Source organism: Coenobita brevimanus, chromosome 22, assembly GCF_032717465.1.
Source record: "Coenobita brevimanus isolate Jiangsu-jjx chromosome 22, ASM3271746v2, whole genome shotgun sequence".
Taxonomy (NCBI): Eukaryota; Metazoa; Arthropoda; class Malacostraca; order Decapoda; family Coenobitidae; genus Coenobita; species Coenobita brevimanus.
The window spans coordinates 34,436,855-34,463,530 of record NC_136975.1 but is presented as its reverse complement, the minus strand read 5'-3'; the positions used below and the strand labels follow the sequence as shown (position 1 = coordinate 34,463,530).

Here is a 26,676-nt window from a genome sequence, read left to right as displayed (position 1 = left end):
TGTAACATCACTAACATAGTATTACCAGCAAACAGACTGACTGCTAGTTCATTAGCTGATACATGATAAAAAATATATCACCTAAAAAAATGAGTGAGAAATCTTTAGTAAAAATTATTCTAAATGTCTAACATCTATAAAAGTGAAAAGTAGATATCTAAACCAGCTACTCCCAAGTGAAAAAAAAAAAAAGCACATCTATTTATTATGACATACGTTAGAGCTGCTAATGGAAAAAAAAGTACTGTCAATGTGTTCTACATAATGGCTGCCATTCATTGATCTTAAGACAAAAAATACATATTACTGTAAATGCTTACCATTTTTTTCCTTTCCTGAGCACTGGAGCCATGAATCCTACAAACTGAACACTGGAGCCATGAATCCTACATACAGACTTGTTCAAGTATTAGATGCATCTCTCTTGCACAAACACATACTGCAGAAAGGCTGGAGACACATGACAGCAATGAATGAGAAATGGTACCATGCACAGTGCAACATAATGTTCTATACAGTGTGTGTGTGTGTGTGTGTGTGTGTTTTGCAAGAAGCATATACTATGTAATATATTACACTAGCATGTACTAAATTATCTTAACAAGTATGAATCAAGATGTGTTTATCAAAAGACCTACATGTCAGGGGCTGCAAAAATTAATGAGGCATGTTCTTTGGGATGGGTGTGCTGGAGAGCATACATCTCTAGCACTGAAGCTAGAGGTAAACTCCACACACAAGAACCTCAGTCATCAAGCTCCTCCATGCGACAGCGGACGGCCATCTCCACCACTTCCAGGCTGGTGTAGTCTAACTCCTTCACCAGGCACAGCACAGCAGACAACAAGTTGGCATTCTGGAGGCATCATTTTCACTTGATATAGATTTTTTTCATTAATGTTTAATGAGAAATAAGTCATGGAATTATAGTTCCTAGTGTGAAATTATTTCAGGGATTGTAAAATTCATAATAAACACAAGGAAAAAATTCCCAGTAAATCATACATGGAGTTATTGTAAATCCAAAACCATTTTCCTCCTATGGAGGGGAAAACCATTTTCCTCTTATGGAGGGGAAAAGACTCCTCTGAAAAGTCAGCATAGTAATAAAACACATTATTCTCTTAGAGTACATATCCAACACAAAGAGAAGACATGTATCAATACAAAAAACTGACCAGAAGTGTGATGTTTGTCTGTCACCAAATCATCTCAGCATATACCCATCACCTGCCTTTCCAGGCTATGTGTCCATTGTCACTGGTACATAACTTTTTTTTTTTCTTTTTTTTTTTTTTGCAACACTGGATACTGGGATGGATGCAGAAAGGAAAAGCATTCTTACAATACACATATGGTCATGGTTAATATAGTTATAATAAATATATGGAAGAGAATGAAGTAGCATTGTTAATACATTACTTATTGTCACCACAACTGATTCAATTAGGGAAAATTTTATGCAGGCTCCCATACAAAGCTCTGAATACAGTGGTGATCTTAGTTTTTAACCTTCTGGCAGTGGAAAGTGTTTTTTAACCCATGTTACTGGTGAGGGATATATGGGAAAAATAGGGTGTTTCCACAAGCTGTTTTGCCCCACTCACACTTAACACTTGCCGAGCTCCAGATTTCATATGTGGCACAATGAAGGTCTGCACAGGCCAAGCTGCACGCCTTGTATGAGGTACAATTTACATTGGTTATAAAACAGTGATTCAGTGGAGGTAAACTACAGTACACCCTCATTATCACAAGGATATTTTTTAATGGTTTTGAGTACTGCATAAACTTTTTTTTTTTTTTTTTTTTCCCAGATAGGAATTGCTGAGTATTTATCAATTACTGTACTGTATTTCCAAGGCATGCACTGGCAGCAGCATCGTACCAAGCTGCCAGTCACTGCTGCTGGCTCTTCCCATTTCCATCTACACATCTCACTCTCACTTTTAATAAACAATAAAATATTCTTAGTGTCTGTAGCACTGTCACTTTTAATACACAAATTATTCTTAGTGTCTGTAGCTCCTTCTGTGAAAAATAAGCTATTTACATAAAAATGCACCAGGTGATATCAACCTGCCTCCTTTGTTAATGTTCATTCACAGCTAGTTGCCTGCTTTTGGCTCTACTCATTTCCATCTAACTTACACATCTCACTCTGTCTTAGTAAATAACAATATATTCCCAGTGCCTGGAGCTCCTCCTTTCAAAAATTATAAGTAAACACCCAGATATCAAACAGAACTCACTGGATGAAGCTGGGACACACCAGTGTTCAAAACCAGAGCATTATCAGTGTCATCACCCCTTCTGTTTCCTCTGATGATAATGATCTCAGCTTTACCATCATTTAGCTTAAACTTCTTCCTTGCCATCCAAATCTTAATATCCGACAACAGAGATTCAAGCTTAGTCTTGGTGTCATTAATATCTGACATCTTAACATAGAGCTGAGTGTCATCAGCATAAAAATGATAGGACATGTTGTGGGCATCAAGTAAAGACAATAAACTACTCGTGTAGACCGTAAACAGAATTGGACCCAAAATGATCCTAGAGGAACTACGAACTGAAGGGGAGCAGAATCTGAGCTAGTGTAATCAACATCTACTCTCTGAGATCTGCCTGACAGATACAACTTAAGGAGCAAAAGAGCACTGTCACGAATGCCACAGAAATACATATCATCCAACAATAGTTTATGATCTACTGTGTCAAAGGCTGCTGACAGATCCAACAGAACTACGAGAGAGGTCATCCCACTACAAGTGTTTGCCATCAAATCACTATGAATCCTTGTTAACGCAATTTTGGTTTAATGGTATTTTCCCTATGCTGACTGAACAACAGGAGCAACTCTGTTATGTTCCAGTACTGGTGAGAGTTGATCAAGTATGGCCCACTCAATAATCTTGGATAAGAAGGGTGGGTTACAGACAGGACAATAATTTGTCATGCTCTCAACATCAAGGCTGGGTTTCTTGAGTAAGGGCCTAAGCAAGGCACATTTCTCAGACTGCACAAAGCATCTACTTATTATGTTGCAGATAAAGTCTGCTGCATACTCGTACACATTAGATAGTTGCTACATGTTACAAAGATCAAGTGGGCAAAATGTTTTGTTAAGCTCTCAAATGTAACATATGACTTATTTACATCCTGAGGATGAAGGCAAATGACCCCCTGTGTGCCGTGATTGGAAGTCAACTGAGTACACTTCACTACAAGAACTGTTTTCTAAATAATTTCTTAAGCAAGATATCTTAATTGTAAAAAATGAAGCAAAATCAGAAGCCAACTGGGCATTAGATACAGAAGTTGGTTTAACAGTGACATTCCTCTGACTAACCAAATTGTTCATAACTGTGAACAGTTTTTTTTTTTATAACAACCACATGAATCAACTTTGTTTTGATATTACCTTGCCTTTTGAGCTTTTACAAAGTAAACAACTGCTCTTCTCGCATAAACATAACACAAATGAATAAACTTGGTCCGCTGCATGTGCCACTCATGTTCTGCCTTTCTACGTAGTCTATGTAAAGAATTACTGTATGGATCATACTACCGAGAATTATCACGTACAATGATTGTTTACTACCTCAGGACAATACAGTAATGATCAAAAACTGACCCAAGCTCATTGATATATATATCAACCAAATCATCAGAAGAAAAATATGAATCGTCAATATTGTATAGTCTAAACGCTGATCAGCTTCAAGACACATGGAATAGCGGTCAACGTTCCTGTAATTTCTGAACCTGATGACCTTTTACAGGAAGGGGGTTCAGGATATCAAAACTAAAAGTGATCAGAGCATGGTCAGAGATAAGGGGGTCAACTGAGTCAACCTACACATCAGATATGGACCTGCAACCGACAGGGGACAAGATAAAGTCAAGGACATGTCCCAAGGAATGAGTTGGATCACTCACATGACTGAAAATTTTTTTTTGGTTGATCAACTCAAAGAATTCTGAAGAAAATGGTTTTTGACTGCGGACTGTCAACCCAATAACAGAAATCACTGCAAACAAGAAGTCCCCCAGATTTAAGAGAAAACACAGAGAAACTGCCAAAACTCCTTAAAACCTCGATCTGTGCCCGGATTACCTGGTCAATAAACAATTGCAATTCTAATGGTTTCCTGATGGAAATTTATCAATACTTCCATAAATTCAAATGAAGATGGGGTTAGGTCAGTCTATGAAAGAAACATTGCGAATGCTGCTGAGTAGATGAGTGCTACACCTCCTCCAGAATAATTAGCGCATGCCTGGGAATACTTAAAACAGAATGTGTCTTAGGCAAAGCACTACAGATAATATTGATACCAGACTCGTACAACCAGGTTTCCGTCAAGCACAAAATGTCAAGCTTGTGCTGATTTAGAGCTTCAATAACCCCTAAAGGGCAGTAAACGTTCCCGAACGTCCGCTAATGAAAGGGCGGTTGACGTTCCTGAACGTATTCCTATCCTACGGGCCTATTATATGAAACAAATGGGAGATATGGCAACAGTGCCTGTTAGGACGTGAATATATCTCATGACACCACCTCGAGTCACTTCCAGTTGATGCATGTGGCCGTAAACAACAGAGGAAATGTGTTGAGTGCAAGATTTCAGCAAGATGCCCAGATAAATGCAGAGATGTGACTACGTGGTGCCCTGAGTGTGGTGTGGGTCTCTGTATCAATTGCTTTACAGAATACCACACACTAAACTGTTGTGATATACAGCCGTACATAATATTTACGTACGTAAGATTATAAACTGTAGAGACGTAAGATAAGAAAAAAATTACATTATAATATAGTGTGTGCTGTTGGGTTCCTAAATAGCTCACTTGGAAAGCTGCTGTGCTCACGAAGTTGCAAGCGCTGGTTCGAATCCTCGCAATATTTAATTTTCAACGGCCATACCACGTTGCGTACACCGTTTCCCATCCGATCAGTGAAGTTAAGCAACGTTGGGTCTGGTTAGTACTTGGATAGGTGACCGCCTGGGAACACCAGATGCTGTTGGCATCCCTACGTGTCAAGTGGGGTTGGTGGAGGATTAGTGCCCCTTCCTGTAAAACAATTAACTCTAAGCCCTTGACCACCCCGTTTGGGATACATGGTGTCTGGCAATGAATGAATGAATGAATGATGTGTGCTGTTCAAAGTGCACTACGAAGAGACAGACCAGTGCACATAATGTAAGAATAATATATTTTAGGCTGCTGTTACAAACATGAGCAGAAAACAAGACTCTATGCCAGCCTGCTTTCAATCGTGTGCCACTAAGAGTGGCCTTGATGTGCCACCACCCCACTCACTCATCTCTCACCACCACCCAGCCTGCACACAATTTGAAGTAACATCAAACTCTTTGTTTTTTCAGCTATTCTGATCCATTTCTGCATGTTTTGCCTGATTTCATAACATTTTATTTTTTCCAAAATAATTCATCCCACAAGGATGTGAAACTGGAGAGTAGCCCGCTGTTTAAGGGTTATAGTCTATCTTGTTAAGGATGGAGCGAATATTAAAAGACCCAACCTTACCAGTTCATGAGGGACAGTTTTTTGAATGGTCAAAGCTGGTGTTTTCAATCAATCTGTTCCTATGAGCAATCATAAATGGACAGTCTCTACTTGATGCAAAATGGGCAGCCGATTGTGGATTAGTGTTAGTTTCTTGATGTCTTAAGGAAGAGCAGTAGGTGTGTCTGGGAGAATTTGTAACTACAATCCTTAGATCTATGGGCTCCAGCATAAAAAACACAGTGAGAGCAGGTTGGTGATAACAAATACCCTCTTTAGGCACAAGATGATCCATAGGTATACATGGCAAGTGTTGAGAAGGGTGAGTGGTGAACTGAATGAACGGAAGGCAATGACTGATTATGTGTGTGTGGATGAAAGGATGCGAAAGTGCGTAATGGATGCAAGAGCATATAGAGGTTGGGGGGACTTTCTGACCACCTCGTGGTAGCACTTAGAATCAAGGTACAACTGAAATGGAGAAATAGAAGAAGGGAAGGGGAGGAAGTAGTATATGCAAGAAGAGTGGAAAGGTTACAAGAGGATGAGAAAGAGACAGAATATAAGAGAGAAGTGGAGAAGCGACTGGGTAAGAATGATTTGGAGCAGATGGCGGACATGGAAGTTGTGTGCAAGATATTCACACAAAAAAATCTGTGCAGCATGTGAGGTGGTGTGTGGGGTGAAGAGAAGATGAAAGGGGGTGCAAGGAATAGCATGGTGGAATGAAGAGGTGCGACAGGCTGTGGCACAAAAGAAGGAAGCAAATAATGAGTGGATGAGAAACAGGGGCGTGGAAGAAGTTGAAAGACGGAAGGGAGAGGTATATGTAGAGAGGAAGAGAAAGGTGAAAATAATGAGAGAGTAAGAAGAGAGTGGATGAGGAATTTGGAAGGAATTTGAGTGTGAAGTGGAGGGAATGTAGGAATATGTTCTGGAAAGAGGTAAAGAGAGTTAGACAAGGTGGCAGTGAAGTGGTCAGGGAGTGAAAGATAAAAATGGTAGATTACTAGTGGAGAAGGGAGAAAGAGTGAGCAGATCGAGAGAACATTTTAAGGATTGCTGAACACAGAGAAAGAAAGTAATGTAAGTATAAGTGGCTGGGGAATGGCTGGGAGAAGGAGGGATGTGAGAAGAGTGGAAGAAATCAGTAGGATGGAAGTTGTGAAAGCAACAAAGAATGTCAAAATGGGGAAAGCCTAAGGAATTGATGGAGTGTGTGGTGAAATGCTGAAGCCTGGGGGAGAGACAGTAGTAGAATGGATGTGGATGATGGGCAGACTGGCCTGGGAGGAAGGTAGAGTCCCGGAGGATTGGAAGTCCGGTATAATTATTCCCCTGAACAAAGGAAAAGGGGAAAAAGAAGTGTGTGGTAAGCACAGGAGCATTTGTCTTCTTAGTGTAACAGAAGAAGTATATGATACGATACTTCTTGACAGAGTTAGGAAAATAACAGAAGAATTAGTTGGAGAAGAACACGGAGATTTTAGGAAGCAAAAAGGTTGCGTAGATCAGATATTCAGTATTAGATCTCTAGTGGAAAAGTTTCTTGAGAAGGGAAAAATGAGAGTGTGTAAGAAACGGAATTTAAAGGTGAATGTAGGGAAGAGTAAAGTTATGGTCTTTGAGAGAGGCAAAGTCAGTGAATGTACAGTGAGGTTGGATGGTGCGGAAATGGAAAATGTGAATACGTTTAAGTACTTGGCTTGTATGATAAGTAAGGATGGAAGTTTGGAGGGTGAAGTGCTTGAAAGGGTACAACAAGGAAGAAAGGCTGCTGGCTTCTTGAAGGCAGTGATAAGAAACAGGGAAGTGAGCATGGAAGTGAAAAATTATTACATGACAGTATTGCGATACCAACTCTGACATATGGAAATGAAGCTTGGACGTTGTTGGAGGAACACAAGTCAAGAGTGAAAGCAGTGGAAATGAGTTATTTGAGAGGAGCCTATGGAGTCACATGGAGAGACAGATTGACAAATAAGGATGTGAAAAACACTGTGGTGTGGATGTGGATGTGACAGGAAGCATTAGGGGAAACACACTGAGGTGGTTCGGCCATGTGGGTGGAGAGTGAGAGACTGACGAGGAGAGTGTATGTGAATGTGGTGGAGGGGGAGAGAGGGAGGGGAAGGCCAAGGATGAGATGGAGGGATGGAGTGGAGAGGTATATGAGAGAGGGGTGTGTGGAGCAGGGCAGTGAAATGGCGGGGGACAGGGTGACGTGAAGGAGATTTGTTTGTGGCCACCCCGTATAAGGGATTAAGGCATCTGGCAATAGATAGAGAGATAGGAAAGAAGTTGTATGCGGCCTTCATGGATTTGGAGAAAGCATATGATAGGGTGGATAGAAAAGAATTGTGGAAAGTATTAAGAATATATGGAGTAGATGGGAAGTTGCTGAATGCTGTGAAGAGTATGTATGAGGGTGCTAAGGCTGCAGTGCGAGTGAATTTTTCTACTTGAAGGCTGGATTGAAACATGGATATGTCATGTCTCCATGGATGTTCAATCTGTATATGGATGGGGTTAAAGAAGAGATACAAGGTGGGGCAGTTGATGTTGAAGTGGCCATAATGAGAGGGGGCAGTGTTTGGAAACTCCCTGTACTGTTGTTTGCAGATGATACTGTGTTGTAAAGCGAAGACGAAGGGGAGCTGCAGGGCTTGGTGGATGAGTTTGGGAGAGTGTGTAAGAAACGGAATCTAAAGGTGAATGTTGGGAAGAATAAAGTTACGGTCTTCGAGAGAAGCGAAGTCAGTGAATGTACAGTGAGGATGGATGAGGAGGACATGGAAAATGTGAGTGCGTTTAAGTACTTGGGTAGTGCGATGAGTAAAGATGGAAGTTTGGAGGATGAAGTGCTTGGAAGGGTACAACAAGTAAGAATGGTTGCCGGTTTCTTGAAAGCAGTGTTAAGAAACAGGGAAGTGAGCATGGAAGTGAAAAAGTTACAACATGACAGTATTATGATACTAACTTTGGCGAAAGCTTTGCCATTGCACTTGACATCTCAAAGGCTTTCGATCGAGTCTGGCATAAATCTTTAATTTCCAAACTGCCCTCCTACGGTATCTATCCTTCTATCTGTGCCTTCATCGCTAGCTTCCTTTCTGGTCGTTCTATAGCCGCTGTTGTAGACGGCCATCGTTCTTCTCCTAGATCTATCAACAGTGGTGTTCCTCAGGGCTCTGTCCTATCACCAACTCTCTTCCTTTTATTCATCAATGATCTTCTAAGCTGTACATCTAACCCTATCCACTCATACGCTGATGACTCCACCCTTCACCTTTCCATTCGGTTCCCGCAACGCCCATCTCAACAGTTACTTCAAGAAACAAGGGATGAGGCTATGGCACACCTAATGTCTGACTTGGCTCATATCTCTGACTGGGGTAAAAATGATATGGTTGTCTTTAATGCATCTAAGACTCAGTTCTTACACCTATCAACCCGACAAAATCTTCCACAGGTATACCCACTAATGTTTAATAATATTCAGCTCAATCCTGCATCATCCTTGAACATGCTTGGGGTTTCATTTACTCGGGACTTATCTTGGAAAGATCATATTACATCTCTTGTAAAATCTGCTTCCAAGAGACTGGGTGTGCTAAGCCGACTCCGCTCTTTCTTTACCCCTGCACAATTGTTGACTCTATACAGGGGTTTTATCCGCCCCTGTGTGGAGCACAACTCTCATGTGTGGGGAGGCTCCCCACATACAGCTCTTCTCAATAGGGTGGAGTCAAAGGCTTTTCGTCTCATTAACTCTCCTCCTCTTACCGACTCCCTTCAACCTCTATCTCTTCGCCGCACTGTTGCATCTTTATCTCTTTTCTATCGCTACTTTAATGGTCACTGCTCCTCTGAACTGTCTGCTTGCATTCCTCCACCTCTACGATGGGCGCGTAGCACCCGTCTGGCAGCAAACTCTCATCCCTTTTCTGTCCAGCTCTCTTATGCAAGAGTTAACCGTTACTCCCAGTCTTTCATTTATGCAACAGGTCAGCTCTGGAACTGTCTCCCTCTGTCTGTATTTCCTGCTACCTATGATCTTCAGTCTTTCAAATGTAGTGTGTCCAGGCATCTCAAAATGATCGGATCTTGAATTTGGCTCTCTATTGTATTTTGTTTTTCTCTTGGAGGGAACTGTTACTGCGGGCTCATGGCCTTTGGTTCCTTCTTCCTCGCAAAAAAAAAAAAAAAAAAAAAAAAAAATATGGAAGTGAAGCCTGGACCTTGTTGGAGAGACAAGTGAGAGCAGTGAAAGTGAGTTATTTGAGAAGGGCATGTGGAATCACATGGAGAGACAGACTGACAAATGAGGATGTGAAGGTGCATTGTGGTGTGGATGTGGACGTGATAGGAAGTGTTATGAGAACACATTGAGGTGGTTTGGCCATGTGGAGAGAATGGGGAGTGAGACACTGATGAGGAGAGTGTATGTAAGTGAGGTGGAGAGGGGGAGAGGGAGGGGGAGGCCAAGAATGAGATGGAGGGATGGAGTGCAGAGGTACATGAGAGAGGGGTGTGTGAGCTGGGAACAGGGCAGTGAAATGGCAGGGGACAGGGCAACGTGGAGGCAATTTGTTTGTGGCCACCCCTTACGGGATTAAGGCATCTGGCAATAGATAGATTGATAGTTTTTTTTTTTAGAACACCTCTCACATGTATGAATAAAACCCTGACAGCGACGACACTGTGTAACCCAGAATCTGTCAAAAGCACGGCATCTTGTAAGATCCACATAGCTATAGTTGCCCTGTTCTACAATGGAGGATCTCACCTCTGGCGACATCTTCAGGACAGCAGTTTTAGTGTCATTCTTAGTTCTTGTAAAGAGAAGGTTGGGTGGTACAACCTCCATGCACAAGCATCTTAATTTTATTGTTTTTACTTAGAGTGTTTGGGATAATGTCAGAGTTGCCCAAGGAAGAGGAGGGGCCTGTTATGGTCATTTTTGGCTACATTTTAGCTATGATATGCAAAACGTGCCATTAGAGCCAACATGATCACTCTGTATCCTAACCATTTCACCTTTGGTCCCAGCTGATGGAAACTTCATTACTAATCCACCTGCCTTGGTCTTAACCCCTTAAACGCGGCTGTGTACAGTCGATCCCCCCCGAGTGGCGGGGTTGTATCGCGGTCTGAGTACCTGTAAGAAAATATTCGCCAAAAATCAGAGATTAACCCTAGAACATTATACTTGGTATGGCAGATAGTACTTACATTCAGCTTTCTCCAGAGATAGGTGTTGAGCCTTCGTGGACTACCCAAGGACTTGTGGAGACTTGCAAAGTTGGGTAATCAAATCTTCACTTTCACACCTCCAGCAACCCAGTTTCCCCTCTACCACAGCCTCATTCTGTCACAGTAAACTTTATACTACAACGTAAAGGTAGTTAGGAATCCGTATTTGTACAATAAGCACTGAAAATAAGGCTAAAATCAACGGAGCGTACGGCCGACATGCACTGTGGCGGCGGTCTTCCCGTCACTCAACAAACATTTCCATTTTCACAGCTAAAAACATGTATACTACATTATTTTCAATCATATTACTTCCCAAAAGATCACCATGGCGCGCTTTTTATTCTGCCTTACGCCCGCCACTTTATTCTCGTTCCTGTCGGCCGCTTGCACTGACTGGGAAGAGCTAGAACTCATCATAATCTCACTTTGAAAGCCTGTAGTAAACTGACGCTAAACAGGGGCAAACCGTGAGAAAAAAAGCTAGTGTTACAACTGGGGAAACAAGCGTTTCCTAGTAGCATAAACTGCTTGTGAGAGGAGATCGCAGATTTACAGTTCTGAGCACTCAGAGCGCTGCCATGTATCACAGCCAGGCTGGCCGGGCCATGGTGGTGGGGGGGAGGGGACGGGGGGAAAACGCGATATTTGGCAACAACTGAGGTCAGTAGTACAAAGGTAAAGTATGCTAGTTGTAGCTAGAGGGTGGTGGTACTGATAGACAATACCAGCTGGAGCCTGCTTGCCCGCGGTTATTCAAAATTAACTCAAATCGCAAACGCGACGATCCGCCGTTCTGTCCTTTGGGCCGACCGTCGCAAAAGCGACGATCCGCGTTTAAGGGGTTAAAGCAGCTGTCAACCAGTCTCAAGTACACCTCTGATGTCTTCTGGTCCCATTTGACTTGTCAGAGTATCAGCACCACAGTTTGGTTTTACAATCAGTACTTGTTGACTATGGATGGCATTTTTCTGGCCATGAGCACTGATCTCAACCATGCCCCTAAGCAGATCCTTCCCAACCCCCACAAGAGACCCCTGAACAGCATCCGCAAATGACTTGGCCTGGTCTTGGACGAGACCTTCGTCTCTAGCACCCCCAATCTGCTTGAAATATCCTTGATAGCCTGAAAAATAGGCCCAACTACCTCATCTTCCAGCTCCTTCTTTGTGGCTCTGATTCCTTCACCAGCCAAGACCTCATCTGCAGGTACAACACATTGGCTACACAGCCAGCAAAAGCCCAGCTGGTGGTTCTCCTCCATAAATGGATAGTCGTTTGCATCCATATTTTCGCATGCTAAATGAACCCACTCGCTGTAGCAGGCGCACTTCAGTGCGTGCACTTTTTGCCACAGACTACTGCAGCAAGGACACTGGCGTTGTTCGTTCATGATTATGGCAAAAAAGAAAAGAGGAAGACAAAACAAACAACAACAACAGCAAAAAGTATATACAATACTTCCCAGATAAACCCGGGTAGCGCAGCCCCTGTTTGTGTCACCCTAATTTAGGAAAAAGAAGAAAACCAAAAAACACAAACAAAATAGAGAAATAAAAAACTACGTGTCTGTGAGGTCACCACAAGCAGGTGAGGTACAACCTGACTACCTTTCTAGGGAAGGTAGCCCAAATCAAGGTGCTGCATAAGTGCTGAGATGGTATATTTCAAATTTTCCCAATCTGAGCTTTATAGCAGCAGCAAATACTGTACATCACTTAGGCATGACCTCACTGATTATGATACTGCCACTGCACAAGGCTATGTCTGTATCCAAACACAGCCTTGAAACTGAACAGCCCTCCTCCCCCTCCCAAGAAAGTTAAAGTGAAGGTGAAAAGTTGTATGATTTGAGTGCTTTAAACACAATCCTGTCTACAACCACTCTTATAGAACCAGTGATGCTTCGTGAGGTATTATTAGAAAAATGGGCAGATGTGCTTGCAAACAAAGACAGAACAATGTGTTATAGAACCATAAAGACTTAAGCATAAAGAAACAAACAAATGTAAACAGACTCCTGCCACTAGACCTGAAGCGGTGGCGTCTTCACCGTGGGTCTACCTCACAGAGGCTGTCGGAGCAAAAGAGGAGGACAGCATGGGGGGCCAAACCACCGCAAACCCCCCCGGCCCCTCATTGGTCTCAAGAACCTGGGAGTGGCTTTGGTCGCCCAGGCAAGTATCACATCTCTCAATACAACACACACAACACCATTTTTTCTACACTGAGAAATGACTCCCTGGTGGTCATTTCTCAACGACTTCTTCTAGCTGGGGATATTGAAAGCAGTCCAGGACCCACCAACAAATATATATGTTCAACATGCTCAAAACCTATCACTTCGAGCCGATAAACATGGAGTTCAGGTCAGTGCAATTCCAGTAAGTACTGGACCCATTACACCTGCACAACACTTGCATCTAGAAAACATTACACAAACACCTGGACCTGCTCCATATGCTCCTTCCCCCCACCCAATGACCCCCCCCACCAGCCCTACTCCTACTTCCTCCACACCTCCTCAGCCTAACCCACGGATCCTTCCCACACCATCCAATCCCCCAACCGCTCCCATTCCACCCCAACCTAATCCACCCCAACCCTTACCTCCATCGCAACCTTCTCCTACCCCTTCCCCTCCACCCAAACTACCACCTCCCCCCAGTGCTGCAGTACCCAACACACATTGCACACACAACATAAACATCCTTCAATTAAACATAGATGGCATAAACACCAAAAAACAAGAACTCACACAATTCATCAAACAACAAAACATACACACTGCCATCTTACAAGAAAACAAAACTACACAGAACACAAAAAACACCTACATTTCATAATTTCACCACCATTAGGCAAGACACGGTCGACAGCAGTGGTGGTGGACTCATCACCCTGTTACATAAATCCATCAATTTTTTAAACCAGAGCATGCACACAGTCACTTCTCCCCCCACATGACACCACAACAAAAATACAATCAATTAAAATATGCACTGGTAACAAATCATATATAACAATCACCAATACATACATTCCCCCCAATCATCTCTCACAGTACCACACACTTACTCTCCACAAATACACCACATCACTAACATACCCAACATCATCCTGTGTGGTGATTTAAACACCAACGCATCGGCCTGGCATGCCAACAACCCTGAAAGACAGACGGCTGCTACTACAATCCCGAATAGATAATCTTTTCATACTAAATAATCTCCAACAACATACTCATATCCCACACCAAGCCCTCTTCCTCCCACCATTCCCGGACATCATCATCTGTTCCCCAAACCTCGCCCCCACAACATCCTGGAGAGTGGTCAAAACCCTTGGCTCTGACCAACTCCTAATCATCATCACTACCAAAACCAGAATCACCCCAGCTGGCCACAGACACACATACACTAATTATAAGAGAGCCAACTAGGAGGCCTTCACAACTGAAACAGAATAACACTTTGAAACATTAAACAGTACATCCATCACAAACATCAATACCACTGTGCACACTTTCAATACAATTCTACAAAATGCAGACAAAAGACACATCCCTAATGGCAATAGAAAGAGACACAACTCCAACTTCACACCAGAAATTCAAGGCCTCATTAATCAATGGGACACACTACGACACTCCCCAACACCTCAAACACAAGACACCATATAACAAATACAAGAACTCAACACTCAAATAAACAATAAAATATCAGAACAGCAAACACTAAACTGGAAAAATTATCTCCAAACACTTGATCACAAAACAAACATCAGCAAACTCTACAAAACACTAAACAGCATTACACTCTTCAACAGCAACACTACACAATCACATGCTGCCATCACAACTGACACCATACCCTCAAACAAACACTCTCATCAATCACTTTTCACATGTCAGCCATCTAAACTCCCATCGCGACAACCTACATATCATGTCAGCCATCTAAACTCCCATCGCGACAACCTACATATCATGTCAGCCATCTAAACTCCCATCGCGACGACCTACATATCATCCGACGTAAGAGACAGTTCCCTACAGACCCAGACATCGCACCTTCCACTTACAACCAGACGAAGCACATCATTAGCACCGATCTGCCTATGGACCAGACAACATAAGCAACATACACCTTGGACCACAAGGGATATCAAACTACAGCTACTCACACAACATAAGACCCAACATCTGGAAGCATGGCACTATCATCACTATCCCTAAACCCAACAAAGACCCCACGTTACCCTCCTCACACCGCCCCATCAAAGTCCTCTGCACCCCCTCCAAAGTCACTGAACGACTGGTACTACAACTAGTTACACCTCACACCCCCCTAGCCCCAACATAACATGGTTTTAGGCCACTACACTCCACAAACACTCTCCTTACAGACCTTACACAGAGAGTTTTTGATGGCATGAATTCAGCTAGGCCACCACACAGAACACTCCTAATCACACTAGATATTAGCAAAGCTTTTGATGTCATCCCCCAACACAGCCTCACAAACAAAATATTCAACACAAACATGCACAATAGCACAAAAAGATGGCTGGCAAACTACTTAGCAGGCAGATGTGCACACGTAACATTTGCTGGTCAGTCTTCAAACATCAGAAACTTCACAAATGGCATCCCCAAGGATCTGATTTGTCCCCTACACTCTTTAACCTATACATGCACGACATACCCACACCCCACACACCACAGATACACACAGTTTCCTATGCAGATGACATAACACTTACATGTACACACCAGAACGCAAACACAGTCGCACACATCCTCCAACCTTACCCCAACACACTACATGAATGGTTTACCACAAACAGGCTCAAAATAGCCCCAGCCAAATCTACAGTGACCCCTCTCACAAACTGGACAGCAGAACACAGTCACTTTCCACACCTCACCATAAACAACACCCCCCCCCCACACACACACACACTCACACAGCAGTGAAGAATATCAGTGTGGAAAATGTGGAACTGGGAAAGGGTAAGGCTGAAGCGATAAATATGAAACTTGAAACCGGAGAGAATGGCAAGAGAGACATCGCAGTGATATACGTTCCCCCTAAGACAAGGGCATGAAAGAACGATGAATATCACGAGATGAGGTCAGATATGGTTATCTATCTCAAGAAAGTGATTGAGAAAAGCAATAACATATTTATGATGGGGGATTTCAACTGTAAAGAGGTGAACTGGGAGGAATGGGACTCGGGAAGTAATGAAGATTCATGGGGCACTATATTGTTAAATATTGTAATGGGTAATGTAATGACCCAATGGGTCAAAGAGGAGACTAGATTCAGAGGAGACGATGCACCAGCAAGATCAGATTTACTACTAACTAAAGAACCTGATGTTGTTGAAAATTTAAAATATCAGTGTCCAATAGCAAAAAGTGATCATGTGGTCATTGAGTTTCAGATGAAAAAAGGGAATGTGGTGCCAAGAGATGAGTTTTATAGACAGGGAAGATACAATTATGGGAAAGCAAACTTTACATGATAGAGGAAATTTTTCAAAAATGTGAATTAAAAGGAAATTCAGAAAAACAAGAGAGACGCAGAGGAAGTGGGATATCTTTCTAGATATCTATAATTCGGGAGTGGAGAAACATGTTCCAAGAGTAAGTGGGAAGGAAAACTGGAAAAAGGATTGGTTTAATAGAAGGTGCATGATGGCAAAAAAAGAAAGGGACATGGCATGGAACAAATGGAGAAAGAGAGGTAGTAATAAATCAAATGAAGAATATATAGAACTAGAAATGAATATACAAGAATACGCAGAGAGTAAGAGAGAAACTTTGAAAAAGGTATAATTGACAACTGTAGGGAAGAACCCAAATTGTTTTATAGATTTGTTAATGGCAAATTGAAACAAAAGGAAGGAATCACCCAACTGAAAGTAGAAGGAGAGGTCTATAAAGACGCGGTAATGCAAGCTGAAATACTGTAATGGACAAATGTTTCCATTCGGTTTTCACTAAAGAAAGGGACTTTGTGGAGGGGGAGGGTGTGACTCGAAATGTAGTGATAAAAGACATAAAAGTGGAAGTGCAGGAAGTGTATAAATTACTGGAAACTCATGATGTAAGGAAAGCCCCAGGACTGGATGGAATCTCTACCTGGGTACTGAAAGAGTGCAGAGAACAACTGGCAGATAAGATTCACGATTTGTGTGTTCTCTGGAAGAAGGAAAAGTGCCTTGGGAATGGAAGAGGGCCAATGTGGTACCAATTTATAAGGGAGGAAACAAGGAAGAACCCCTGAATTATAGACCAGGGTCCCTGACCAGCGTAGTTGCAAAATTATGTGAGAAAATCCTGAAAGACAGATGGATAAAATATCTGGAGGAGACGAACATATTGGCTGAGAGCCAGTTTGGATTCAGAAGTGGAAGGTCATGTGTTTCCAACTTGTTAAGCTTTTACTCAAGAGTGATTGACGTGTTACAGGAGAGAGAGAGCTGGGTGGATTGTGTGTATCTAGATCTGGAGAAAGCCTTTGACAAGGTACCCCACAAGCAACTAATGTGGAAATTGGAACACATAAAAGGACTGAAGGGAAACATCCTGGAATGGATGTGTGACTTCTTGGGAGACAGGCAAATGAGGACAGTAATAAAGGACAAGATGTTCGGATGGAGGGAAGTAACAAGTGGAGTCCCACAGGGCTCAATGTTAGTGCCAGTAATGTTCCTGATTTATGTAAATGATATGGTAGATGGAGGAGAGCAGATGTTGAGGAAGACTGTAAAATGCTGCAGGAAGACCTGAATAGGATCCAAGGTTGGAGCCGGATGTGGGAAAAGAAATTTAATGCAAGAAAATGTAAGATATTGGAAATGGGTAAGAGTGTCAAGAGGCCATCACTGAATTATATGATGGGTAATGAACCAATCACAAAAGTGGGAGAAGAGAAAGATTTGGGAGTGCTGGTCCAGGATAGTTTGTCACCGGAAAAGCACATTAACAAGATAGGTAGAGAGACGTACAATTTCTTGACTAACATATGAGTGGCATTCCATTACATGGATGAGGAAATGATGAAAAAATTGATAGTGGCCATGATCCGCCCCAGATTGGAATATGCAGCAGTAGTGTGGTCCCCACACAAGAAGAAAGACATAAATAAGATCGAGTGAATACAAAAGAACAGCAACCAAGATGGTCTCCACCCTGGCAGATCTGTCCTACAGAGAGAGGCTGGAAAAGCTGGACCTGCCTACACTTAAAGAAAGGAGAGAAAGGGGAGACAGGATTGCAGTGTTCAAGGCCATGACGGGAATAGATAAAACTGATAAAAATGATCTCTTTGTATGGCATGGGAGAGTAACAAGAGGACATGGAATGAAACTGAAAAAGCCAAGTTGTCTGAAGGATATCAAGAAATATAGCTTTCCATTTAGATGCATAGACCTGTGGAACGGCCTGGACAAAGAGATCGTCCTGTCTAAAAACTTAAACGAGTTCAAAGCAAAATTTGACTTAACGAGAAAAAGAGACGGGACCCCACGAGCGTAGCTCATTTCCTGTATATCACAACTAGGTAAATATCTATCTATCTACTGCCAGATGCCATAATCCCGTAAGGGGTGGCCATTTGACTTTGAGTTATTGGTTTTATGGGGAGGGGCACTAACCCTCCACAAACCCACTTGTTGACACGTAGGGAGCATGTATGGGTTGGATATATGGTTACCACCCAGCGTTGTAAATGGTTTCTTGGCTTACAGGAAACCATTTGGCTTGTCACTCAATGTAAAGCCACCTGTAAAGGAAAGAAGAGCAATAAGACGTGACAGGAAAGATGGGAGATATAGGAGGAGAGGAGGTCAGGCACAGAAAAAGATTGATAAAGGCTAAGGAAGAAGTAGGCAGCACTACATCAAGTATACAACTAGGTAAATACACACGCACAAAATCCTTGGTGTTACATACAATACATCAGTGTCATTAAACAACACATCACAAACATTAAAGATAAATTAACACCAAGACTCAATGCCTTAAGGTCACTTGCCCATACAATATTTGGACACAACAAAGAAACCACGACCACAGCTTATAAAACATATATATTCAGTGATGAATTATGCAAGCCCTGCTGGGGTTCCTAATCCCACTAAAACACACTACAACACTCTTACAGACCATACAGAACAAGGCCCTAAAAATAATCACAGGCTGCACAGCTACTACACCCACAGACCACCTACATCAAGAAACCAAAGTCCTCAAAGTCAAGGATCACCTAGACGTGAGAGGCACCCAAATTCTTGTTACAGCCTCCACAAACCCACAACATCGATTACACTACATGGCAGCACATCCACACACACACCAGGCGTCAGAGAATAAACACGTCATATCACCTTGCTCCGAGTTGAACACTCGATACAACTGGATATACCTAAATAGTATCTTTATATCAGTCAAGCTTTGTACAGGGTTTATCTAAATGGTATTATAAAATATCAGAGCAAGTCTAAGCAAAGTGTTGCCCAAATAACAGAACATAACTGGTTAGTGCACGAATGTGTTGATCAAGTGACAGCTGTTTCGACTACCGTACAGCACCACAGGCGAGTTAAGATGCATAAATGGTAAGTAAAAACTTTTCTTTTCTTATTATTAACATAAAAGGATATGAACATGGAAGGAGCTGGGAAGAAAGAAAGGGTCAGAAAACAGGATGATTTCTACCAGGAACTGGATGAATGGAAACATTCAACAAATCAGTAACAAGGGTGAACAGATTGGAAAGGGTATTTCAAAGTGAAATGGATGGTATTAAGAAGCAACCGCATATGCAGAAGAAAATGAAAAACTAGTAAAGGAATTAAATAGGAAAGAGACAATAGATGTGCTGACAGTTGAAGTTGGTTCACTTAAAAGGAAGATCAGAGAAATGACAAGTACGGTTGTTAACCATGAGAGTATTATGGAGGAATTCAAAAATGATACAGAGACTGTTAGGCAAGCAAGTAGTCTGACAGACCAAAATAATGATACTGATGAGAAGTTAACCCCTAAACCGCGGGGTTGTTTTGGCTCGACTTGTGTGTCCCTCTAGGATATTCACACTCCAACAGACTTTCTAAAAATATTTGCCAAAAATAAGTTATTAGTCCTAGAACATTATAATTATATATATATATATATATATATGACACATACCTTCAGCTTTCTCCTGGGATGTTTGTTGAGCCTTTGTCGAGTACCGTAGGACTAGTGGAGACTTCTGAAGTTGGGTAATGAAGTCTCCACTTTACACTTCCCGATACCCCGTAATATGGTTACCACTGCCTGGTATTATAACTACAAATGCTATTCTATGAATTTCAAGTAGTTTGGAATCCATATTCCAAATAAAAAACAATTTGAAGGCAATGTAAATTACGAGCGCATACGAGCTTTCCTCTCGTGCTGGTTCCCCGATGGTATTCTGAGGCAGAGCTGTCATTTATTATTTATAAACGCACTCACGCTTTATATTCCTAGTACTTTATTACACTTATTTATATATACAAAATTTATCTATAAGTTTCTTTCAGTACTAGTAGTTTATTTTCACTCCAGGCATTCACTTTCTCGTCCTGTATACTAACGCTGAGAGTGAATCTGTCACTTTCACTTTCATAACTCATAGTATTCATACATGCTAGAGTGAAACTTTCACTTTCATTACTCCTAGTATATATACTCGTATTCTTATATTACTACTCATTTACATTTCTATTTACATTCTCTATTTTATTTACATTATTTACATTTCTATTTTATTTACACTATGTTATGCACTGTAACTTGCAGTAACTTATAAAACTATTTTTCACTGTTCACTTATATTTACATTCATTGCTTTCACTTGCTGTTTACACATTATTTACATTTCCACTTGCACTGTTTTAGAGTCACCAGAAAGATTGTAGTCACTGTCCATCATTTTCATTGATAAATTTACCAGTTCAAGTTCCACAGCGGTCACTTAGCCCTTTACCCCTTTCCACACGAGGTTTAGTAGAAGCAGAGGTCACAGGGCCCTTTGCATGAGGCTAAAAAGCGGCAGAATTGGACAGGCACAAATCCGAGTTTCACCTTGAAAGACGACGGTAAACTGAATGTTGTTGCCTAGGGGCAGTGATGGGCTGCCAATGTCAGCGTGGTGACAGCTGCTAATATATATGCTATGAAATAATTGGCAGGAAATCTAGACAATACATAATAAATTAGGTAGTTCCAGATGAATGTAAATATCACTTAGGCTTCTCCCTTCCTTTCTTATATGTATTTTTATTATGAGAACAGGTCATACGGCATATTTCAAGGGGAAACAAACAGGAAAAATTGGCAAATGAGTGCACGTGAGGTGTTGCCAGGTGATAATTAGCCCATTCCAGATGTATGAAAGTATCAATTACCTTTTCTCTTTCTTTTATATATTATTTTGTATAAAAATAGGGCAAAGGGCACATTTCAATGGATAAAATGAGTGGAAAAATCCGTCCAGGATTTGTGTAGCGCAGCGCAGCTGGTCAGGCGGGAGGAGAGGGTAATGGAGGGGAAGTAAGGAGGGGGGGAGTCAAGGATAGGAGAAAAATGGCTAAATTGTCAACAGTGGATGGGAGTACAGGTGACACTGGCAGAACTGAGTATAGCTGGACACTGGTAGTACTGATAGATGATACAAGCCATCACTTGAAAGCCCGGGCGAATTCAAAATAACACAGAATCACAAAAGTGAAGCCCTGCGGTACGATCCCTTGCTCTCGAGCGTCATGAAAGTGATGTCCCGCAGTTAAGGGGTTAATCCAGGTAAATGAAGCAATGCAAAGTTATAAAAATGATGTGGAAACTACATTGCCAAAATGATGAAAGTTAGGAAAGACTTAGAAACAAGAGTCAAAGAAAAAAGCATTAGAAAGGAAGTGAAAAAAATAATCCAAAATAACCCCAAATTTGGTCAAAGATTCTGCAGGTATCAACAAATCTATAGTAATCACCGCTTTAGGGGAGGTAGAAACAAAAAACAAAATTTCAATAGACAAAAAGATGGCATATATAATGAGCATATTGAAGGAAGTATCAGAGGAAATCTGCAATAAAGACATCGAGGAACACAAAAGGCTAGGGAGATATGAGAGAAATAAGACAAGGCCCCTGAAAGGAACCTTCCAGAGTGTGAACACTGTGAAAGCAATACTAAAAAATGCAAATAAACTCAGGGAAAAAGAGGAATTTAAAAAAGTATGGATAAAATGATGCCTAACTCAGGATGAACTGGGAATACTAAAAGAGACGAGGAAGGAGGAAAAAACAAAGAATGAGGGAAGATCAGAAGAAGAGAGGAGTATTTTTTTTTTTACAAAGTAATTGGACTGCAGGTAAGAAAGTGGTACATAACCAACAGGGAAGAGAAAGGAGGACGGCAGTAGACTTAAGTCATGGCAAGTATGTAAATAAGATGGTTAGGTTGATGTACTCAAATGTAGATGGAATGGTATCTAAATCATTAGAGATAGAAGACTATATCAAAGAAAAAGAACCACACATCTGCCTGAGAAAAAATTAACCCCAAATATATTAAACAATACCCTAAAATTATAGAAATACAATATATGGAGAAGAGACAGAAATTTAAGAAAGGGAGGAGGAACTATGATCTTAACAAAGAAAACCCTGCAAGTCAAAGAAATAAAACCAGATATACCCTCACAAGTAGAACTGATTGCATTGGAAATTAACACATATGAAGGGAACTTACTTGTGACAAATTTATACATGCCACCTAAAACAAACACCTGGGAAAGAGGCGAATATGAGGACCTGGCAGAAAGTACAATGCAGAGTTTAAGAACATTATTACATAGAATGGAAGAGTGTATCAGCTTAGGCGTGACTCCACTAAGTTCCAAGCAGGGCATTAATTTATGTAATGTTCCAGCTGGCTGGAAATCACTAATTCCCAGCTGGCACTCCCGAATGTCTCTCTGCTGCAACAGATGGCGGGAATCAGTGTAGATCCTGTATTAAAGGAACGGTCGCATGTACAGGTGACAGAAACTGGAGCAGATTGTGTGTTTATCTCTCTTTATTTGCCAAAGAAAGATACAACTGCGACAAGAGAGAGTTCAGAGCAGTACGTCCCTCCTTTACCAGGGCTGAAAGTAATCTCCTACAGCTGCCTGGCCTCCCCACTGGGAGTAGCCCTAGGTCAGCAGTTTCTTAGAGGTGCCATATTCCACAGACAACTGGGATTTGTACATGAGTAGAAGTCAGTCACAACTCTACCATGAACATCATACACCTCAATAAAGTAATATTAATTACATTAAAATATACCAACAACCCCAAGACTTAAACATATATACAATTCATATACTTCTATCCCCTTCCCTTACCATCGTCTGTACATCCGAAAAGTGCTGACTTTCGCAGGTCTGGTGCTCATCTTATTCTCACACCACACTTACACTGAAACGGCATTTGGATATTCATCTCAATACTACAACACATTTTCTCTAAATATGAATAAACATAATGTGTATAGTAGCGAGAGACATAATTCCAATGTGGAAATAATGTCAGCACCAGAACAAGAGAAAATTGAAAGAATTGTACTAACTGGAGAGTTCAATTCAAACATAAATTGGAATACTCTAGATGTAAAAAGCCATGAAAGCAGTTGGGATCAAAAGCTATTAGATCTTGTGCAGGAGTTCTTCCTAACACAGCATGTAAAGGAAAACACCAGAAAAAGAGGACTTGATGATCCATCCGTACTAGATCAAATATTTACTAGGCATGAAAATGAAATTGATAATATATTACCCCCCATCTGGCAAGAGTGACCATGTAGTATTAAAGTGTGCCTTCTGGATTGCATACGACGTTACCAGCAATGAGAGTTACAAAAAGAGTCTAAATTACAAAAAGGGCAATTCTCATGACCTGAAGAAGTCTATCTATTACCAGACGTCATAATCCCGTAAGGGGTGACCATCTTACTTTTAGTTATTTGTTTTACAAGGAGGGGCACCAACCCTCCACCAACCCACTTGTTGACAGGTAGGGAGCACGTATGGAATGGTTATATGGTTACCACCCAGCGTTGTAAATGGTTTCTTGGCTTACAAGAAACCATTTGGCTTGTCACTCAATGTAAAGCCACCTGTAGAGGAAAGAAAAGCAATAAGAAGTAACAGGAAAGATGGGAGAAATAAGAAGAGGGGAGGGCAGGCACAGAAAAAGAATGATAAAGACTAAGGAAGAAGTAGGCAGCACTACATCAAGTGAGTGGATGATGGTTGCCACCACCTACCACCAACCTGAAGAAGTACTTCATAGAAATAGATTGGGAAAAAGAATTTAGAGGACAGGATTTAAATATTATGTATAGAAAATTCTGTGATCTTTATGAAACAGGAGTCCAAAATTACATCCCACAGCACAAAGCAACAGAAATGAAAATAAAGAAATGGCTTAATACACAGTGTCAAAAAGTAAAAGAAAAAAGAGACTTGCTGTGGAATAGATACAGAAGACACAATAGTGAGAGGGCATATAACAACTATAAACAGGCAAGAAAAGATAAGGAGGGAGGCTCAGAGATAGCTTGAGGAGGACATGTAAATAAAAGTAGTGATCAACCCAAGCTTTTTTAAAGCTACATCTGAAGTAAAACCAAAGTTAAAGATAAAATACAGTCCATTACAGATGAGGGGATCATCTATACACAAGAAAAAGATATTTGTGAAGTACAAAATAAAAACTTGCAATCAGTTTTTACAAAAGAAAGAAATTTTGAGAGAGATGATATGGAATATGCATGCCCATATGTATTACCAGATATGCAAATATCAGAAAAACAAGTACAGAAGGAGTTACATAAATTGGACAAAGGAAAAGCAAATGGTCCTGACGGAATTTCAGGATGGGTGCTACATGAATGTGCAGAAGAGCTAAGTAGACCATTGTATTTAATATTTAAGGAATCCTTAGGTCAAGGTAAACTACCTGACATTTGGAAGAAAGCAAACATTGTCCCCCTACTGAAGAAAGGGAATAGACAGGATCCACTCAACTACCAACCAGTATCACTGACCAGTGTTGTAAGTAAGATACTAGAAAAGTTGATAAGGGAAGTTTGGGTAAAACATCTTGAAGAACACGGTATGATAACAGAGAGCCAGTTCGGTTTTAGGAAGGGAGGAAAATCATGTGTTACTAATCTTTTAAGCTATTATGATAGTGTTACAGAAACATTACAGAAAAGAGATGGATGGGTGGACAGTATCTAATTAGATTTTAAGAAAGCATTTGACAGAGTACCACACCAAAGACTTTTATGGAAACTGTACCATCAAGGAGGTATCCATGGAAATCTCCACTGTTGGATGCAGGATTTTCTCAGAAAAAGGGAAATGAGAACAATATTAAGGGGAAATTACTCATCATGGAGGAAAGTGACCAGTGGAGTGCCACAGGGTTCAGTGTTGGCACCAATTATGTTTTTAGTATATATATATGACACAGACAGTAACATGTGAAATGAAAGCTATCTAAATATGTTTGCGGATGATGCAAAAATTCAAAGGAAAATTACTAACACAGATTTTTGCAAAGAGCTACATCAGGACTTGAACAAGCTTCATGAATGGAGCAATAAATGGCAAATGGAATTTAATGTGGATAAGTGTCATGTTATTAAATTTAGTAAAAGTGAGAAAATATCAGATTGGGATTATAACTTAGGAAGATCAACCCTACACATATCAGAAAAGGAGAAGGACCTAGGAATAATTATCAATAACAGACATCTCCAGATGATCACATCAGTGAGAAGGTATGTAACATGTATACACTGCTTGCTAATATGAGAATAGCATTCACATAAATGAAGATATGCTGAGGAAGATAATAACATCATTCATCAGACCAACCCTGGAGTATGCATCAGTAGTCTGGAATCCTCATCTCGAAAAAAAAAAAACATAGATAAGATTGAAAAGTACAAAGGGCCGCTACATGATGGGTACCAAGCTTAAGGGATCTAAGTTATTGAGAAAGACTGGAAAGACTGAATCTACCAACACAACAGGAGAGAAAGAGAAGGGGAGACATGATTATGCTAAATAAGTGCATCTCAGGGAAAGAGAAAACAGACATAAATGAATATATATCATATGGTGAAGCATCAGCAAGAATACATTGCAAAAAACTGCAAAAAATGAGAGGTGATAAAGACGTAAGGAAATTCAGTTTCCCAAATAGGGCAACTGATCTGTGGAATGCACTACCGAATGAAGTAATGTGTGACAAAATTATTCATAAATTCAAGGACATGTATGATAAAAATGGTTTAATACACTGGACAATACGAGCTTGACTCATTCCTGTAAAGATACAATTAGTTAAGAACAAATACTATCATCTCTCCCTCCTTGCCCACCTCAGACCAGCTTCCAGAAGCATATCCATACTCAGATCACTCGCCAGCCCATTCAATCACTTAAAGACAACACATAGCTGCATGCACGGCCTCCTGATATCCACCCTTCTCAATCCTATTTCCCTTGTGAAGACAGGGTCCACCTGGCCAGGTTGAGTTGTGAGCATCATCCAGCTCTCTTAAGTCATCAGAAGAGGCTGGATGACTCCACTGCTGATGCCCGTCCAGGAGGTAACACAGCACCCCATACTATTATGCACATAATGGAAGACTGCATTGCACACAATCACCTATGCCACCAACACAACATACACTCCTTGAGAGTTCTGTGGGAAAGCCCAGTCTCGGCCATGGCCTACCTTAAGGACTCGGGTCTATTCGGCCAGACTGCCTAGGGAACAACAAC

General features: G+C 41.2%; 1 protein-coding gene and 1 non-coding gene across 4 annotated transcripts in view; one reads left to right on the top strand and one right to left on the bottom strand.

Annotated features, from left to right (window-relative positions):
- Positions 1-228: 228 nt before the first annotated feature.
- Positions 229-26,676, bottom strand: part of LOC145392515 (uncharacterized) — a 356,359-nt gene continuing 329,911 nt past the window's right edge. For all 3 annotated transcript variants that reach the window (XM_080266909.1, XM_080266907.1, XM_080266908.1), the window contains one exon: positions 229-856. In XM_080266909.1, the coding sequence (XP_080123035.1) occupies positions 746-856 (111 nt within the window). In that variant the 3' untranslated portion in view covers positions 229-745. The remainder of the gene's footprint in view (positions 857-26,676) is intronic.
- Positions 4,917-5,035, top strand: LOC145392603 (5S ribosomal RNA). Its single transcript, XR_013896034.1, has one exon. It is a non-coding gene; the product is annotated as a 5S ribosomal RNA (ribosomal RNA).